Source organism: Cololabis saira, chromosome 13 (genome assembly GCF_033807715.1).
Source record: "Cololabis saira isolate AMF1-May2022 chromosome 13, fColSai1.1, whole genome shotgun sequence".
Classification (NCBI taxonomy): Eukaryota; Metazoa; Chordata; class Actinopteri; order Beloniformes; family Belonidae; genus Cololabis; species Cololabis saira.
In genome coordinates, this window is record NC_084599.1 from 27,613,064 (window position 1) to 27,632,829 (window position 19,766).

The 19,766-nt window shown below is 42.0% G+C and overlaps 1 protein-coding gene across 7 annotated transcripts in view; it reads right to left on the minus strand.

Moving 5' to 3' along the window:
* The window catches only part of ptprsa (protein tyrosine phosphatase receptor type Sa), a 228,068-nt gene that overhangs the window by 126,842 nt on the left and 81,460 nt on the right, over nucleotides 1-19,766 (minus strand). For all 7 annotated transcript variants that reach the window (XM_061738512.1, XM_061738513.1, XM_061738511.1 and 4 more), the window contains one exon: nucleotides 77-303. In XM_061738512.1, coding sequence (XP_061594496.1) covers nucleotides 77-173 — 97 coding nt within the window. In that variant the 5' untranslated portion in view covers nucleotides 174-303. The remainder of the gene's footprint in view (nucleotides 1-76; nucleotides 304-19,766) is intronic.

The window sequence follows — 19,766 nt, forward strand, 5'->3', positions numbered from 1 at the left end:
GCTACCAGGTGTGAGTGAAGACCACACAGTAAAAAGGGGAGAGGTCAGTAACAGAGTAGGTGCCCCGGGTACTTACATAAGGCATGGGAACAGGCGAGCAGCAGTGATAGCAGCAGAGTGGTCACAGGCAGCAGGAGTGGCAGGGAGAGGCGCGGGGCACCGCTGGTGGCCATTCTGGCAGGCAGCAGGAGAGGGGAGAAGGGAGGGGCAGCAGGGCGGGGCCGATCGATGACCTGGCCGGAGAGCCGGGGCCCCAACTGCACAGGGCGGGGCGGCGGTCTTCACACAGGTTGGCTTGACACTCTGGAAAAAGACAGAAATATGCAAACATATAATTATTTTGAATTAATACTGATGCAAGACTTCGAATAAACATACTGACTAAAACACTGCACTGCAATTTTCACAACCCCTCAATGCTGCTGACACATAATTGGGAGGAAGGTCATAAGACATCTGTGAGACTACCGCAAGCAAAAATGTCACATCCCCCGAACCTGTAACCTTTACATTTTGCAACCAGAATCTGCTCACATCCGTTAATTAACAGGGCAGTCACAGTTTTCTTTCTTCTTCCCTAATTGCCTGGTCTCGTCATTATTTGCTTATCTCATAGGCCTGTAATTACACAGGCACCTGATGCTATTCCAGGCATTGTCTCTTTGTTTTAATCAAATTACCATTAATCCCCTAATCTGCACGGGGGAACCAGGGTGGACACCCACCACACTCCGGTTCGCTCATCGGCGTCACTGGTAAAGCACAGGGCTACCAAGTACTCACAGGCTGGTTAATAATGAGTGAAGAAAAAGAGAAGAAAAGAGAATGACGTGTAAGTTCTTTGTTTCTCCTGTGTATGAGGTTTGTCTTGAAGACGTTCTTAAGTACTTCACTGGGATATTTAAGAACAAGTCAGCTCTGAAAAGATGTTGTGCAATGAAGGACACAGAAACACAACATAGTTCGTCTCAATACTCAAAGTGCAAACATGAAAACACAAACTCTCTTTTCCCAGAACAGCCTAATCAAAGGACAGAGGGCAATGGCTTCGTCTTAGACATGATTTGCACTCCTTGGGCATCCTTCTAAAAGACAATCGGGTCCACCGAGCTCCAGCGAAGCTACTACTCAGTTGAAACCAAGAAAAGAGTAAACGATTCCCTTAAAGGGAGATGAATTACCTTCACATGTTGAACCTTTTGTTTGTTGAGGTGGCCGCTTTCTAACTGTTCTAACGCATCATAAAATCCTTACTAGTGACCTAGCTGTGGAATTAGTATATTCTGAGACAGCATGTCAGACATGGAAAAAAAAACAACAATTGTATGAGGATCAAAAGGAACATAAATGATAATAAAGCGAACTTAGAGGCTACAATTGAAATTATAGTATGCATCAAACATACAATAAACTGCATCGTTGCGGTCCAAATACAATTTAAACCATCAAAGCAAGACGACATGAGTTTAGATTGAACTTCCTCTACTTTGTATTGCGTGTAAAGGTGGAAACGGAACTGCCCCAATATGCAGAGGGTTACAGCAGGCCGAGGTTCAAGTCCCAATCTGCGTGGCCGTCTCTGCACATATTTCCTGTCCATCTACTGTCATTGAAGCCATCTTAAAACGATTGGAACAATCTATGATTAAAGAAAATATGATTTAACCAGACAGCAGAGGAAAGGCAAATAAAAGTCCCCCACGACTACTGTATCAGGCGCTTCAGCAGTAAAGTTCCCACTAAAACAGCAGACGCATGCAGCTGAAGGCAAAAACGAAACCATAAAACTACAGAACAGCAAAACCAAGATGTGAAACAAGCTTTATTCACCTCTAAACACACGCTCGTTTCACATGCGCAATTCAAAGCGGAGAAATTCAAGAACACGCGACACGGGCGCACTTACGAAACCACAAAAGGGAGAGATCAACAATGGCTCTTTTGATGCAACGCCATGCCAACAAAGAGTGGGTGTAATCCAAAAGGTCTGCTCATCTTTCAGCACAATACTATGCACGCACGACCAATATGTGTGGGCCTTTTTTGTTTGCTTTTTTTTCTCTTCCCTTTCCTTTTACTTGGCCTGGAGGCCAGGTGATGTCATCGGTGAGAACTAAGGAAAACCACTGAAACATTCATAAAGAGAGTAGGGGAGTATCAAATCGTCTAAGGGCCTTACGAATGATGCCCCTATTGTTCGGAGTGTAAACATTGGTGGAGGTAGAAAGAATCGTGCATGCCTGTAGGGAATAACTATATCTCTGCTCACAAAATGCCCAGGTTATGATTTATGGCTCTCCCCTTAGGGCATGGTTATACTCACCTCTGGTTGCTATATAAAATCCACAACACAATTACAGCAGCTATTGCTGTTGAACAGCCTCAACATACATAACTTGAAGCCATGTGTGGGCTTCAGTTTAACCCCAGATAAGGTTTACGACACTTCATGCTGCCTTATTTTCTGAAATCATACTAGGAAAGAAAAGAGGCAAAAGCGAGTTTAAGATAGAGAGAGATGTTGACATAATCTTCAAAGGATCAGGGAACAAAACACCTTTATGGAAAAAAAAGAAGCATACTTTAACTTAACTTTGATCAAACTATAATTGAATGTATCAGTGTAATTATCAACTTTATTAATTGAGTATGTGAGATGACAATCACGAGAAACAATCGTGTTTAGATCTTTTGTACACTTGTGTCATGAAAAGTTTGAAAAGTCAATTTAGAACACCACATTGGTCATAAAAAAATACATTATAAGGAAAACAGGGCATGTTTCACCTCCATGGGGAATGCCTGTCAGCTCCTGCAAAAAGCATTCATCACTGTTCCCTCTAAGGGTGCAGAGTCTGGAGGCTCATTTTAAAATGAGCATTTAGCATTCTGGGACTGCTAGCTGAGAGACCAGTCCATTGATAAACCTTCAGCTGCTTTAGTATTATAGGCTTTGATCGAGGGGAAACTGCTAGTCATCTAGTTTTACAGAACTAAACGCCTCTTGGATGAACGAAACAACCACCAGTGATACAGCAGATAAATAACGAGCGACTTGAATATCCATTCACACCAAACTATGCAAACTTGCATCACAGAAGCTGAACACAAATTGGAAGTAAGTTTGCTTTTGCACATTTTAACACACTATGCAGGCGAGCGATGGCCAGACTTGAATCTATCACCTGCAGTTGTTTAGCACTGGCAGATGAGCCAACATTTATCAGACGTTTATTCCGTTTGGTCATATCTCTAAATGCTTAAATACTGAAAACCTTGTTAAATTAAAATCTATTCGTTAATGCTACTCATTTATTTTGGATTTAAATCAAAACGTCTTACCCTGACAAAGTTTATTCATTGAACTCTAGGTAATTCCCAGTCATGGGGTTTGAATATATTTTGAATCTAGAACTTCCATCCCCTGTGAAAACTGTCCATTAGGTTAGATATTAAACCAGTGCCAGGCTTCAGTAGTTACAGCCAAAATGGCAGCACACTTTCCACTGAGCGGTGGCACTCGCTGGCTATCAGGGACTCTCACTTTGACATGGTCGAGCCTTAAATTCAGCCCGTTTCCCCTTGCAATATTGATACTAATGCATTTGATTACTGAGCCTGAGAAAGGCACAAAAGGGAAGGCGAGATGGGAATTTGCGCCATAAGCATGAAATGAGAGCAGGGCCAGCATATATTAAACTGGTGCAAGTCCACGGCGACACACACAATAGTCCACAGAAACTTAAAAAAAAAAGAGCGAGTGACTGCAGTGAAGCACGTGAAGGTATGTTGTAGTTAATATTAAAAAAAATTTCTTGATTAAAAACATGACTTGGAAACACAAACCTTTTTCATCCATTTAACCACAGTTGCCTGCAAAAGCAGGACTTCTTCCAAACACACAGTCACAATGGAAATGTGATACTAAAGTAACATTAAGAATAAACTAAATAACCCAATTGATGTAGAACACATCCCTGTTATAAGATAAAAGATAACTTCATATACTTGATTAAAAACACAAGCGTCAGGTGTCAAGACACTCTAATTGAATACAGTTTTGTGTATGTTTTGGCTTTTGACCTTATGAAAGACTGACTATAAGATATGTAACAACAGGCTATTAAAAAAAACCTTTCTACACCAACATCGTCTCTGGAAAGGTGTCAACTTACTCGTGATACCTTTATTGTGTACAATGACAACAAAGTCATCCATCTATCCATCTTAGTTCCTTACCATATGAAGCAAATTTTAAATTGACATCAAAACTGTCCTAGAAAGGCCAGTCAGCCCCCACACGATTCAACTGCAACACATGATCATCGAGAAGTTACAATCAAAATGCCATGCCGAAAAAACACATTTCCAATTTTATTCAAATGATTCCTGTTAATAAAAATTAATTCAAATGTTACTTTATTTTGGCTCCGAAGTAGTCTGGAGCTTATTGGTGTTCGTGAAAAGATTTTTGCATCATCTAAAAGGGGCTCAGGCCAATAAACAACAGCAAAAGCCAATTCAACTCAAAAGCTAAAACAACTTAAAACTCTGGCTGATAAAGACACTGCAGACCTGCAGGAGGAAAAACGCACTTCTAGTCCTGCGATGTAACAAACGTCCGTGGCTAATTAGCTGCTCAAGTTACAGTGCTTGCTTTGATCAATATGCTGACCTTGGAGTGTGATCGCTGAAAAATCTAATTAATGTGTTGCTGATGAGAAACGTTAGATTGGAGCAAAACCTACTCAGATGTTAGACCTTTGTTGGTGTCAGAGCCGATTTCTTCATCTGATTGCTGCCCCACCAGCGCAATGCGGTGTGGTGACTTAGGCTAACTAGCTGAGTGCAGGGACCTGCTGGTATGTAGAAATGCACCCCAAAGTTCAAAGATACTTAAGTTAAAGTTTAACTTCCCATTACCTGTTCCTGTTAAGGTGGCAGCAGACCTCACCTCTGTCTAAAAACCACCACTATGCTAAGACATGCAAATTTTCATTTTACAACTTTAGGCATCTTGGTAAAAGTTTAAAACTTTGATTATCTTTTAAGGGTAAAACTTATTTTCCTTTGACAAAAACCAAATGAGCCACAGGAAAAAAAACCCCACTCATTTTCCAGAAAAATACAGCCTTTTTTTCATGGCCCTCTCTAAACTCTGCTAGGTGCCGTTTATGCTCAGCCTCCAGCTGCTTTCTCTGTCCCTCTGCAGTCTTTCACCTGAGATGAAGTTTTAATGCATCAGCCCTGAGTCACAAGGCTTTTACCTCAACTAGTTTAGTGCTTTTCATTGATTCAGAACTTACAGAGAACCAACAGCACAAAGATGTGAGCTGCAGACTCATTCAGGTTATCTCTATACCCATATAAGCCCATATGCATCTACATAATTACAAGTCAGTGTGTCGGGTGTTCATGTGTCTTTACTATACTTATTTTTTATACATTCATTTCTGACTGGAGATCAGATTTGCATAGCACTTTAACGTTGTCCTAGCTTTGCTATGCATACTTTTCTACATGTGGGTGATTTTATGGTTCTGGGGTTTTTTTTTTTTTGTGGTATGCATAAAGTATAAGCTAATTTATGTGCTCAAATAATTCACTTGTTTCTGCATCTGTGAGTAAATGCATGCTCCTGCTATTATAAGACCCGAAGCAACACTGCACACAATGCAATAAAGCAACTCTAAAACAACCATTTCCTTTTTACCATGTTAAAATATTTACATAACTGATTCCATGTCTCATTAGAAGGCAATGGCACCAAAAACGTACTCACTCACACACACTGTACTGCCCTACACCTGATATCAGTGTGGACTATGTACATTATTCTGATGTTTCCTGCTTCAGAATAATGTACATCTTAAGTCAGAATCTACTGCTGTTATAGGTATGTTTAGCTCCTTTATGTTTGTCAGCCCCTTCCAGTCCTCTATTTCTACTTTATTTATCTTACTTCATCCCCTCCTCCTCGTTCCCTCTTTGACTCATGCATACTAAACTATGCTAGCATTGCAGATGCTTGGTAGGGAATCACATGAATTTACATGGAATTGCAGGACTATTATGTAAATTTACCAGTTCTCCTTTTAAAAAAAAAACATCTTCCAGCTTCTTTCTTTCGCTGCAGTTCACTCCACCCTGTGAGATCAGTGCCTACGCAATTTGAAATACAGCACACATGTTATTAATATCATGTTGGGAAGCAAATCTTACATATTGGAAAATATGTGAACTATTTATAAAAAGTGTGTACATTTGCATTTCAAGGTACGATTTACATCGAATGCAGCTGCAGTTAAAGGTGTGACAGGAATGGTGATGCAACAAGGGGCAACCAATTTGACGATGATTCCTAACTCTTCGTGTCAAGTAGGGTCGTGATTTAACAGGTACAGAAAAAACGGATCGAGGTGGCGTGCCAGGAAGCACTGAAATAAGGGCAGCTGTGCAAAATAAAAAGGAAAGAAAAGCCCTGTACCCATTCTTTCATTTTCCTTTTGTTTGTTTTTTCTTTTGTTCTAAAGTCAGAGATGTTTGTATAGGTAGGGAGAAGTGCACTGCCGTGACCTCATTAAGAGATTGCAGAATTCCCTACCCTGGCAACCTCTCCTTGGAGTAGCTTTCCCATGTGCCTTTGCCCTCAATTGCTAGCAAGCTCCTAGACCCAGGAATGGTGCCCGACACCTCAGAGACACCTTGTATCTAGCATCTGTTGTCGCCCCCCCCGGGGCATCATAACATTTTTATAACCCTTTGAACCCTTGTTTTCTTTCTTCAGACGATTTTGCTTTAATAACTTTATTTTCTACTCTGCAGAATCAGGACATCGGTGGACACTAAAATTATACGTCTGACCGAGTCTAATCGGAGGTCTTCTCAAATTTGTTCCCACATCCTTTTTTCCCATATTGAACAAAAATGTATTTTCTTTCAATACTCCCAAAGATAACTAGATATTCATAAAATACCTGCAACCAAATTACCACAAGCCCATCAAATCTTCGCCCTCATGTTTTTCTCCCCGGCGTCATCGTGGGTTCAGTCGGGAGGAAATGAGTTTGATCTGAACATTATGAGGTGGTACAGTCCTTCCAATAAACACCTGGGGCTGGAGCTTTTAGTTTAAATCCCCCTCCGCTGAGGTTGAGTGCACAGCAGCGAGCACTGTGGATGTGCAGCAGAGATGAACAGATTGGCATCTGGGAGACTCGGGTGGTAAACTGACCACCTACATGCAACCTTCACGGTGAGGTCATCTTTTTTAGGCCAGTGAGGGGTGACACGCTATCTGGCACCTGTGTAACCTCACCTTACTGCGATGCCACACACTGGCAGATAAATTCACACACATACCCAAGCAAACACACACACACATTTTTTGTTTTCTAACCCTCCTAGTCCGTAGCTGTCAACGATTATAAACGCCAAGGGTTACCGCCTTGCGCAGGAAGAATCTGGGGAAAAAGGGCATCACTAAATCTGACAGACTCTATAAGGGAGGCATTTAATCATAATTCACAGTTGGATGGAGAAAGGAGGTGAGATGTGAGTGAGAGACCCTGGCGGACGTAAACGGGCAGCTGTTTAAGAAAGACTGAGATGGTTGAGAGAACGGGGGAAATGATGGCTTTGAGGGGGGTGATATCAGTTTTTGGCCAGGTGCCGGCAGTCAGACAAGCACTGCACAGTCTGGCCAGCAGGTTGAATGCCCTTTACAGTCTGCCACTAGAGGGGGAGAGAAGGTTTTGAAGGGTGGCTGAGACAGCTGGGGAGGCACGTTTCATATTCATTCTGGAAATGGGACAGGGACGGGGGAATGAGATTATGCTAAGTGATCAAGTAGGAGGCAGAGGAGGGAAGGACTGGCTGGCCAGGCTTTTCAGAAAACCTTTCCAAGGCTCTTCTCTTCAATTAGGACAGATTACTGTGGAACATTTTCCGTTTAGTTTGAGATGTTTAATTAACAGAATAAGATATGAGCACTTTAAAAGATTGACACCTACGCGTCAAAACGACTGCTGGCGTGTCAACCTTTTCTTGCTCTGAAATGTGCAAAGTTTCATGATTCTGAAAATTAATACAAACCATAAAGACACATTAGTTAGAGATGAAATGTGTAACATTTGTGTTGACAGTGCTATAAGAAAAACGCTCAATGTTGTGAGAAAGTGTGTAATTCACATAAATTGATGGGGGGTTGCACTAAAGGGAAGATTTGATGCAGTTTCTTGGGTTCCTTAGCGAGACAATTTTCATGAACTGGTATTATATGAATGTTGCCTTGAGATTCATTTTTGTTGTGAATTGGTGCTACGCAAGTAAAACTGGAAACACTGAAAAATGTAATTCCCCAGGGACAAATCTGACAGCAGGAACAGTTATGTTTGTTGGTCTTTGTTTCTTATGTTGGACATGGTGTACTAAAAGCTGTAAACATGCATAGCTAACCTGGCGGGATTAATCTTCAACACTGATGCATCAGCGATTGAGAAGCACATCCTTGGAACGATTGACATTAACCCTGTTTTGCATCTTCAGTCCAGGACAATCGCAAGGAAATCAATGGTTTGCTCAGTCGTGACATTTTACGGACATTTGAGAAAGATTTTACACTTTGATCCTTTTACAAACCCTGAATCGTATAATTATGATGAATGGACAAAGGGCTTCTCAGCTCGCTGGATTGATCACAGTCCAACTTTGGACATTAGGGAGAAAAAAAAATAGTTTCATTATGCAAGAGAGAAAGAACATTTCATTTATTTATTCATTCATTCATGCCAATGCCTCTCTTCAGTTTGTCTAATTTCTTTTAATCCATACAAAAAAGAGCTTCCTGCTCGCTGCATCCATCTGCAGTAAATTAGGTCCATTATGTGCCCTTTTACATTTAAGTTAGAAAATGGTATTGTCACCTGCTTTGATAGCAGTCATTCAGTTAAATATAATACGAGGCTGTCCTTTGCCGCTGTTTTTTTCAGTCAGTTGGTATTCAAGGTTATTTTTGCTCATGCAGCTTTTCACTAATTTGAGTGCAGGAAACATGATGACGAAACTTATATTTACATGTACAAAGACACAGGTAGTGTGATGCAGGGATGCACGAAAAGAAAGAAAGAAAAATGGAAGAAGCCCAATGGCAAATTCAATTGGTGCCTGATTATAAAAAGAACCAAAAAAAAAAAGATCCTCTCTTCAGCAAGTGTGGTCAACTTTCTCAGGCTCCCTTTTTCAGTTAATTAATTGAAAATGGAGTGGATCCTTGTAATTTACATCTTAAACTGGTCCGTATCCCATCAGTGGGCTTGATGTTGTTTAGTAACTTCACATCTACAGCCAGGCTTGAGATAAAACTTTTCCATGTGTAATTAGGGAATATGAATTTTCATCAGCACCTTCTCCGTGCCATTATTTGATTATTTACCGAAAGAGCGGATGAAAATTAGTGAACATGAAAACAGAGAAGATTGTAGATATCCACATGATTTTCCAATTGCCATCAATCCAATGTCTAAAACAGAAAGTGACAAGACGCCAAGATCGATACATATCCCCACTGCTGCCACGGTTCTGTAAGAGTTGCGATAACACTCAGATGCTGCTACATTCTCATCTTGGTTGAGAAAAGTAAATCTAAAGCTGATTATATGGCTCACTGTACAAGAAAGAATTGCTACCATAGCAATTAGTGTTTCGCAAACCCGAGTGGCGCAGGCTGCTTTGGTTGGAGGTTTGGGGCGTGTCTGCACCTCAGTCAATCACACTGCACTGGAAGAAGCAGAGACAGATGGCGTTTGCTCCACACTCTATCATGCTGCCTGTCAGCACACCCATCGCACTTCTAATATCAGCACCACCACGAAAGCCGGTGGAAGACAACTGTTTTTCTTTTTACAGCCTCTTTAAAATGGATCGAAGAAGGGACGGCAGGGAACGTGACACGGCGACCCGGGACTTCCTACTACAACTCGTGCGCAGGTTTTCAGTGGGCTGCAGACAACCACAGATAAAAATAAACAGCAAACAGACAAAGACAAGTAAACATGACCTGAAACAAGCAATTTTATGCCAAATGACGGGAACAACACATAAAGTGAGTTACTGTGAGCAGTAGGGGTGGGCAAAAATATCGATATGGCAATATATCGCAATACTTTTCCAGCCGATTCAATATCGATATTCAAAATTTGAATATCATTTTTTTTTTTTTTTTTTTTTTAATTTTAATTTTTTTTTATCCCCGATCTTTTTCCCATTATATCACCCAGTGCTCCTACCTAAGTGACAGTCCTGGGCATTGCCACTCTCTACCAACCCTGTGAGGGCCCTGCACTGAGCTCAGGTTTTATTTCACGTTTTATTTCATTTTATAATTTATTTTTTGTATAACACAATTGCCTGTCCTTAAAAAATGAAAAATAATGGACAGAGGTTTATTTATTTATGGATTTATATCTATACTGACTGATCACTGTGCCTGTCCTTGGTTTTAGTACCCATCTTTCTTGTGTTTATTATCATTTGCCACATAATTAAAGCAACCTCATACTAAATTTAATGCTAATTTCATATGATGTAAATCATATGAAAAACATATACAAATATGTTGTAACTTTAGCTTGTATAGTTATAATAAAACATTGTTTTGACTCAGTTTGTCCCATGAATTGTCACTATAATCTGATGAACGTGCAACTCGGATTTTAAGATCCATCACTATCATCTGATGTACATATATACAACTTGGATTTTAAGATGTGTAATGCATTTTTAAATTTTTCGGTGAACTATGTAGAATATAATAATCGGGATATCGCATAATCGGGATATCGCAATGTGTATCGTATCGTGGCTCAAGTATCGTGATGCGTATCGTATCGTGAGGTCCTTCCCAATACCCACCCCTAGTGAGCAGTTACTTCACAAGCTCTACATTCGGGAATTCAAATATATAAATTTATATGAACATAAAATGTTAGCTGAAATAATTCAGCCTGATAAAACAAGCTACTGCACATTATACATTTTAACTGAATCATGTTCTGATGAAACCCCCATCCTTCGGCTCAAGCCACCCCGGAATCATGACCTGCATTCAGTCAGAGGCTGACATGTGATGTTCAGTTGGAGGGAGGGGAATTCAGTGGGAGATAATAACGTTGCGTGATCCATATTAATGTATTCCACCACAGTAACATATTGAAACACTGAGCCAGTGTTGTGAATTTCCTCTCGGCCGCTGGAGAAAGAGTTTGTTTGTGAGGCGGACAGACGGGTACTGTGGACAACTGGCATGCATGTGGGCAAAACCCAGAAGAAAGGCAGCGAAGATAACGCAGCAGGCTTCCCAGAAACCCGCTCACGCAGAGTATGTCCCGGCTCATATACAGTGACCGCATGTTGCTTCCCCGCGTGTGTTCATATATTGCTTCTCATACCTTACAAATTCACACAGTCACCGTTGTCCATCTACAAAGTCATCCATTACCCCTTTGAGAACCTGTCCTCCCTCTGACCCTTTCACTCCAGCCAATGACCTCCCCGCCTCGACCACCCTTTTCGGCCCACGCCGTACACTTCATTCTGTGTCCTGTCGACTTGGGAATGAATTTCACATGGACCCAGGGGAGGGGTCGGCAACAAGGAGGGTGGGGTGTGTGTGGAGGTCAGAGGCGAGGGGTCACACAGATGGCAAACCTCTTTAAATCCTGCTTTTTCTTTTTTTACACCACACATTCCTTCACAGCAGGCCACCCTTAGCCAGCCATCCATCCCTGCCCAATTTAACTCTGCAGTGCTTGAGTTCTTTTAAACCATATGTGTGCACGCATGACTCAGGATCACTCCACGTCATAAATTATTCCTATTGGGACTGCAAAATGTAATTTATTCGCAAGTTTTCAAAAAAAAAAAAAGAATTAAAAAAGCACCACCCCTGTAGCCACGGGGTGGGAGGTGGTTGCTGGGATTGTTTGTTTTCCTGCCTGAAGTGGTTGAGAAGTGGGTGGGGAGCGTTGCAACTAATGCATAAAAAAGACCCCCTCCCTGCTTTTCTCAATATCCTTTATTTTCCGTTTTCTTATTTTACCATTTTGCACACTCATGCTGCGTATTATGTGCTAAGATACATGGAGTTATTGGAGCGAGGGGAAGCAAAAGATTGAGGGAAGAGAAAGCAACCACCATTCTGCCTTAACTTAAAAAGATTGTGATATACAGTATATAGAGAAGAGAAAAGCTAGAGCATGTTTGTTTACTGGTAGAATGGCAATAAGATGGGACGAAAAAGTGGGATAGGAGGCACACCCCTGTTTAAAAAAATACACCAAAAACAATACAATAATACTAACAGACACTGAGGGGTACTTGTGTCTGACTGACGGATGATGGAGCCAGCCACAGACGTGGGAGGTGCTGCGGTCTGTGATGGGGGTTTGCTGGAGACAGATGGATGTATTATATATGGGGCTGAGACATGGCCGTGGAACCACTGCCAGTGACCTGCAGAACAATGCGCAGTGTACAGAGAAGGAGTGTGGGAGCTGATCAGACAGGACAGCTTTGGGCGAGCTCAGACTGCAGAGTCAGAGCTACATGCAGCTCTTTGGGCATTGAGCGTTTAGCTCAGGAGCACTTTGGCAGTGATTAGGAGGCACTATAATTCTTACTTCTGTAAATCTCACAGCTCAGACCTTCCTCCCGTCTCTGGACTTAACTGAAAAATGTGCATTTTCAATGACTTAAACAACACTACGTTAACACAACGCGCTTCAGCGACATCCATAATCAGGCTCAGTCTAAAGGCAGATTAGTTTTTGTGTTGCACTTCTGTCAGGGGTTCACAGTTCACAAAAGGCCCACCGGGTCACTCTTTGGCCCATCGTGTGTAGCCCAAAGATATTCCACTGTGTGGACGAGCACGCCAACTGTGCAAGCACCTGGATCCACCAAGCATTCAAAAAATCCCAGCCTCCTCCTCACCTGCCAATCACTCCTGAACAACTATAAAGGAATCAATGCAGAGATGTGGGGGGTACAATGTCACAGCGGGTTCCTTTTCCGGGAACGTGAGCACATTTTCCAGAGGTTGTTTTTGCTAAGGAGTCATTATAATTTCTCATGTAACCAAACTACGGAGTAAATTCTTCATTTGACTGACAGGCCAGGCTCAAACTGTTCTTTCTGCATCAGTTCAGCTTTTCAAAACGAATTGAAGGACAAATACGCTAAAAATCTTTTAAATTACATTCCACTACTACAACAAAGTCTGGAACACTGTGAAATCAGACCATCTGGAGTTGTGCGAGGGGTGGAAAGAAAACATGCGCTCTCTCAGGTTTCTGCAGCACGAGACAGAAAACTGGCGCTAAAATGACAACATGCCCCTAAAGGCTTATCAGCTGAACAAAATCATAACATCAGGGGGATAAAAGTAAAACTGGAATGAGGAGACATCAAGGAGCGTGAATAGACAAAAAATGAGAAAGCATAAAAAATAAATAAATAAATAAAAAATCCCAACCAGGCTGCTGTACAACCAAGCTGCTCATCTTCTTGGCGGCTGGCAGAGTGTTGGCCGCGTTTCAACTGGGAGGCCCGTTTTTCCTTTGCTTTTCATATCTTCTTTTGTTTTGGTTATTTACCATAAGAGTAGCATACAACTTGTTCGCTTGCTCTCTTTGCATTTTTTGAATCACCCTCTCTTGCCTCGCTTTGTTGGACTGAAAAACAAAAACAAAAAAAAGCCTGCTGGGTGTCTGTAAAGCCTCCCGGCCTTGAAATGCATGCAGGCTGGAATCCAAAGCTCCTAATCACAGCTGAGGGAATAGGCTGACTTTAGGGTCACGGATTGAAGCAAGGGAGGAACGGGGGGTGGGGGGGACTGAGAGAGGAGGTGTAAATGAAGATGCAAGGGTAAAGCGAAGGAAATTACAATCAATATGTTTTTGGGCACAGGGCTAGACAGAAAGTAAGCCAATAAGCTGTAACTACCAGTGACAGTGTAGCTCTGGATTATACATAAATACAGTTGAGCTGAAGGCTGTGTCAGATGGCATGAGATATGAGGTGTGTGTTGTGTGAGTACACCTTAGATTGTAAATGTGAGCTCCGGCGTGATTGTGTAGGCACGGCGATCCACATGAGTGACGAATCGCAAGAAAAATAAGTGCACAAGAGCCATTTAATGTAATTATAATCTATGCTACCTGATCGCGTCTGCATGCGCCTGTGGCCTGCCACTTCGACGCACCTCAAGCCTGTCAGCTGTCTTCAAACTCAGCAAGAAGCAGGCGGCTCCATCTGGTCGACCGTCCCCTCCTCTGTTGTCTCCGATGACTCGGCGTGTGCAAGTGTGTGTGTTGCATCACCGTGCACATACGCACCAACCCACACAAAGCAGCTTAGCAGGCACTATAAAGTTAATCAAAATTCTATTGCCTTTTCATCCCTCATTTCGGGCCCGTGTTTGCCGTCATGATAGCAGAGAATCCTCTGAGGTAATTTAGAAACAATGACCCAAAATGAGTGGATGGAGAGTCAACAACATCAAGCCACCCGGCCCCGCAGCAAGCTCCCCTCCTGTACGCCTAGGACTGTGGGTTGTCGTCAGCTTTGGAAAACAAGATTTGTCTGTAACACAATTTGTCTGTAATCATTACGAAACATCTCAACATCTCAGCATGACTAAAAATAAGCCTTTAACATGCCAGTCCAGACTGAAAAGAAAACTCTGAATCAAATTAGGGGCTGTCACATGTTGTGTCATGTCTGGATTTTACCTCATTGTAAGACCTGCTAAGGATCATGTGATTTCATGGTATGTTCTGATATGTACAATCTAAGGATTGAGAGAGTATGTACTTTCTCTTGACGTGACTGTAGGCGTGATTTGTCTGATAAGGACCCCTGGGGCCATGTCAGTCACCTGGGCATAGCAGTGCAGCTCTCAGTCAGGTCAACTGATGAATGAATCCGGAACAACAACAGAACTGCACGGCATCTCCCTCCAGAGGGAAAGTGTGTGTGTGTGTGTGTGTGTGTGTGTGTGTGTGTGTGTGTGTGTGTGTGTGTGTGTGTGTGAGAGAGAGAGCAGCAAAGATCAGAGATGTAAGTAGTGCAGCTGGCTGCCATCTCTCTGCACCATGGAAATGTGAACCAGCTTCCCTTTCTTCCCTCATTATCCACAGCAGATAACACCAGAGTTTATTGTGCTTCCCAACACACACAAATGAAAATTTCCCCTTTCTTCTCTGTTCATTATCGTACTATTTTCTCAAATCAGTTACTGACATCTAGCTCGCCACATAAATACACCCAGAAGCCTGAAATTAAAGTCTTTCGAGGACGCTTCTGACTCCAGAGGGGACCGTGGCCGTGCTTCCATGAGTAGGCTGTTTTCTGTGCACACAGCGCACATATTTAAAAGATGCCTACATATGGTTCACATAAGTGCACTGATGTGCAGATGGTTATGACCTGCCAACAAATGCTGCAACAGAGCAGCAGAAGGCAGGTAGCAAATGTCTTAGTAATGTGCTGCATGTAAGGATGTGAACACAAGTAATAACAAAACTAATGCATGAACTCTCCTTATCACCTAAAAAAGTATTAAAAAAAAATGTAAATCATCAGCTGCAAATAAAATGTTGTAATGCTGTCTTGGTGAGGTTTTATGAAGATATATTAATTAGCTCACTATTAAACTAAACAAGTTGTGAATGCTTTGCTGTGATTAGATTCAAACAAAGACTTTATTGTACAAAGAAGTTGGGAAGTCATTCACGTCATTCATGCTTTAATCAGGCAGTGACAATCCGTACTTCATTTTCCTTAAAAAAAAAAGAATAAAAATAACTTGTTTTTTGATGCAGCAAGAAATGAAGAAGAGCATTCTAAGCATCATCTGTTTCATGTCCACAGTTTTTTTTGTTTTTGTCATTAATTTCCATAAAACTTCTCTTTCATCTCTTTTTCCTGCTTCCTTTGACGATCGCTTCCTTTCTTTACTTTTTTTTTCCCCCAAACTTCGCCTGCTGAAGTTTCACTCTCATTCGTCACTTCAACATCACTCATCTGCCTCCTGTTTTTCCTTGTGTGTTTACTTCTTTCTCTTGGTCAAACTTCCCTTCTGCCTGGCTTTCACTTTACTGTGAGAAGAGGAAAAGAAAGAAACTACAACAGGGTGACAGATCCTCACGCAGAAAAGTCCCAAGTACCATGGTCAGAATGGGCACGCGATCACACACACACACACACCCACTGGTAGTTTATGGGTAAAGTAAAAACGATCCCTACAGACATGAAATTTAGTTAAAGCAAAACTGTCACACCCACGAGCACAAAAGAACAAAGACACCTAGAGACAGCAAGCCAGTGTGAAGCAAACACGTGAGAGCTCAGACCAAGAAGTGATGCCTTCGATAAACAGCGACAGAGATGCATCCTCCTTATTAAAGGGAGGAAAGACTGCCGTTTGGAGTAATGGGGAGGTGGAGGGAGGTGTGAGGGGGGTCTGTACGTATGTGGGGATGACACCCTGACATTTCAGACTGACATAAAAGATGCAAATGTGTGACTGTCTTCTGTTCACTGGGGAAGTGGACGTGAGGAGAGAAAGCCGATAATGGGTCAGATCTGAACCTGCTGCACTAATATTTATAAGAATTGTGAAATAATGATGAGTTAAGATTGTGGCAGCTGTAGCTATTTTAGACATGATCTGCCTCGGTTCTTTAACGATATCCCTATTATACTCCCACAAAAGTGTTTTAGTGGTATTCAGTAAATACAAGAGACAGTAATAGCTACCTTCTTTGCCTTCTTTGTTGCACTTCTTACGCCTCAGGGTATACCCCCGGGGTATTTAAATCCGAAGGCATCAAAAAACCTTTTAAGGACACTTTTGGGTCAAAGAGAAAACCTTATTTTATATAGTTTAGCCTAACATTCCTCACACGGATGCCAAATTTTGATTTATAATGAATCTTCAAGTCACCAGTAGGGTGTAGAGTGTTTTTTTTTTCTTTCTCTCTTCCCTCGGGCTAAAAATGAAATGAGCATGTGACTAACGATGTTAAATGCTAGCGCTGTATCAGGAAATATTTATACCCTCCCTCAGTACTCAAAGGCAGCATATTTATTTGCCACAACAACAATCACAGGGCTCTTACAAACAAGCCTTTCACATGTCCCCACTGAGAGTTTGAACCGCTCTGCCTCACAACATGTAATTGGAGGTCCTCCCTAAGCCCTTGGTTTTAGCTGCGACTTGCGACTGACGAGGACGACTGCATCAGCTGTTCACAGCGAATGGCTGATTATAATGTGCTAAAATGTCTTGGACGTCACCGGGACTATGCAGAACTGAAGCAGCATGTACTGTTGAACATTTTCACCAGTCCGTGGAGTTTCAGTCATCAAAAAAGCACACATTATTAACATCATTAACAACACAATGCCTTACTCTCTTTTGTTACAACGCTTGTAATCTACGTCAACATTTTCTCTCGCTGTCTTTTCCTTTTTACTTCGCTTGAGAGGGTGACACTATGAGCAGATTTGATTTAGAGTAGAAAATGGCTTCTCTGAGTTTAATGTTACTTATCAATTTGCTTCATGTTCTTTATCAGTTAACCTCACATGAGAAACAGCCCAGTCTAATGAAGAGCCGATCCAGCCTTCACAACGTGGGATCAGCACGGGGGTACACGTCAGCTATGGCGCAGCCTACGCATTAACTAAACTGACAACATGTGTGGGCCTCCAACAACCATGAAGCTAATAAAAAAAAAAAAAAGAAAAGAAAAACCCTTCAAACCAGCCAGAAGCCTAAAACGTACCAACAAAAAGCTGCACACATCACAAGCTGAAACAAATCCCTCATTTTTTACTTGATAAGTGACCGAATTAATTGGGAAAATAATGAGTTTTTAGTTGTTAATATATTTTATTTATTTCTTTTGCACGGCACTAAGTCACAAATTAATACAAATCATTACGTCTGTCTAGGTTTGTAATTATATCAAAACCGCACCACAGGTGTCTTTTGGAACACACCCAGTCGCTAAACATTGAAACCCACAGACGCACGGACGCGCGCACGGCACGCACACACACAACTACATTATGTCTTGTACCCTCTCAAGCCCTCTGTTTTAGAGAAACTCAATATGGCCGCTGCCTCACTCCCTCCTAGCCTCCTGCATTCCACAAATAGAATAGATGGCCTTGCTTAGGATGACATTTTAATGAGTGTGTGTGGAGGAGAGGCTCTGAGAGGGTGCCGAGAGAAGGGCACACACATGCACACGGGCCACTACGCGCAGACACAAAGCCCTACCGCGTGCGGGCTTCACCCGTGCGCAAAACATGAAAGAAAACAGAGACAAGTACACATGAATACTAGTCCCATGACGCGCGTACATGCTGACTTTAGCCGCCTTGTGCAGTAATCAAAACCCCCCATCATGCAAACTGGAATCCTCAACACTTACCGGTACTAAAAGCCCTTTTCCAAATGTCATTGTTGTGCAACATATTCTGGTAATTTAATTTCCCCTGACAAAAATCTCCAAAATACTAACCCAATGTTGCAACATTGGAAAGGAAATTACATGTTTTTTCATGCTTGCAGTAGGATTTGAGTTGGTGGGTTTGAACAAAAGCCTTGGAAATCAGAAATTTCACATAGAGGTCAGAGGTCAAGGCCAGCAACAGGTCGGACCCTCTAAAACATATTTACTGGCTGGATTTCCCTTTGAGGGTATAATGGCAAAGGTTTGAAAAGTATTACCGTCAAAAAGAGAGGTAAAAGACTATTTGTCAATCACTATCCACCTTTTAATACCAGAGTCTCACATGCTAGCCGCTATGTTTTACATACAGAGAACAAAAGCTACATGGCACACGTTTCAAGATAGATAAATAAATACAGAGTTAAAACTGTGAATGAGAAATGTGCTGGCGTCACTACTTTTTTTTGTGTAATAGATGGCATATCCACATGTAGTTAACCTCGGCGTTGGCAGATTATATTAACCTTTTAGAGGAACTGTTTGCATATTGAAAGAGAAGAAAGAGATTGGGAGAGAGCTAGCGCTGCAGTATAGCCGATGGGTTGAATTAATGAGATTGTAGGTATCTGCATGGCTGCACATTTTGACTGGGCTCTGGATGTGGACTGAGGAGAGGGAGGGAAAGAGAAAGAGAGAGGAAAAGTAATGGGCAGAGAAGAGGTCGGGGCAAGCGAAAGGAGGTGAATAACGTACACGTGCACGTGGTGCCGTTGAGAGCCTCTCATCTCCGGCTCCCCAGTTATAACCTTCAATTAACCTTCCTCCTGAATACAGGAGCGTGTGAGTGGTGTGGGTAAGACTGAGTGGATGTGATTGTGATGTGCCGGCACATTCTCCTGCACGTGTGTGCGTGTGAGTGCCTGCTCGTTGGCTTCCAAGCATCTGCTTTTGCTCAGCTGAAAATCGATTTTACCTACCCCCACTATTCTGCACGCATCTGAGGCTCATTGAAATTCAAAACACTCAAAACACACATCTCTATATTAGTTTAGTGTTGCTGAGCTCTGGACGTCCAAGGAAAAAAAAAGAAAAAAGAAAACCTACACCTGGAAAAATTGAAGCACCAGCAGCATGTCAACTCAACTGTATGGGTTGTAAATACATGTAGGTGCAACCCTGCAAAAACGTTCTTGTTCAGACAGATATTAGGCAGTTCAGTAGCTCTTATTGGAAGCAGATGTA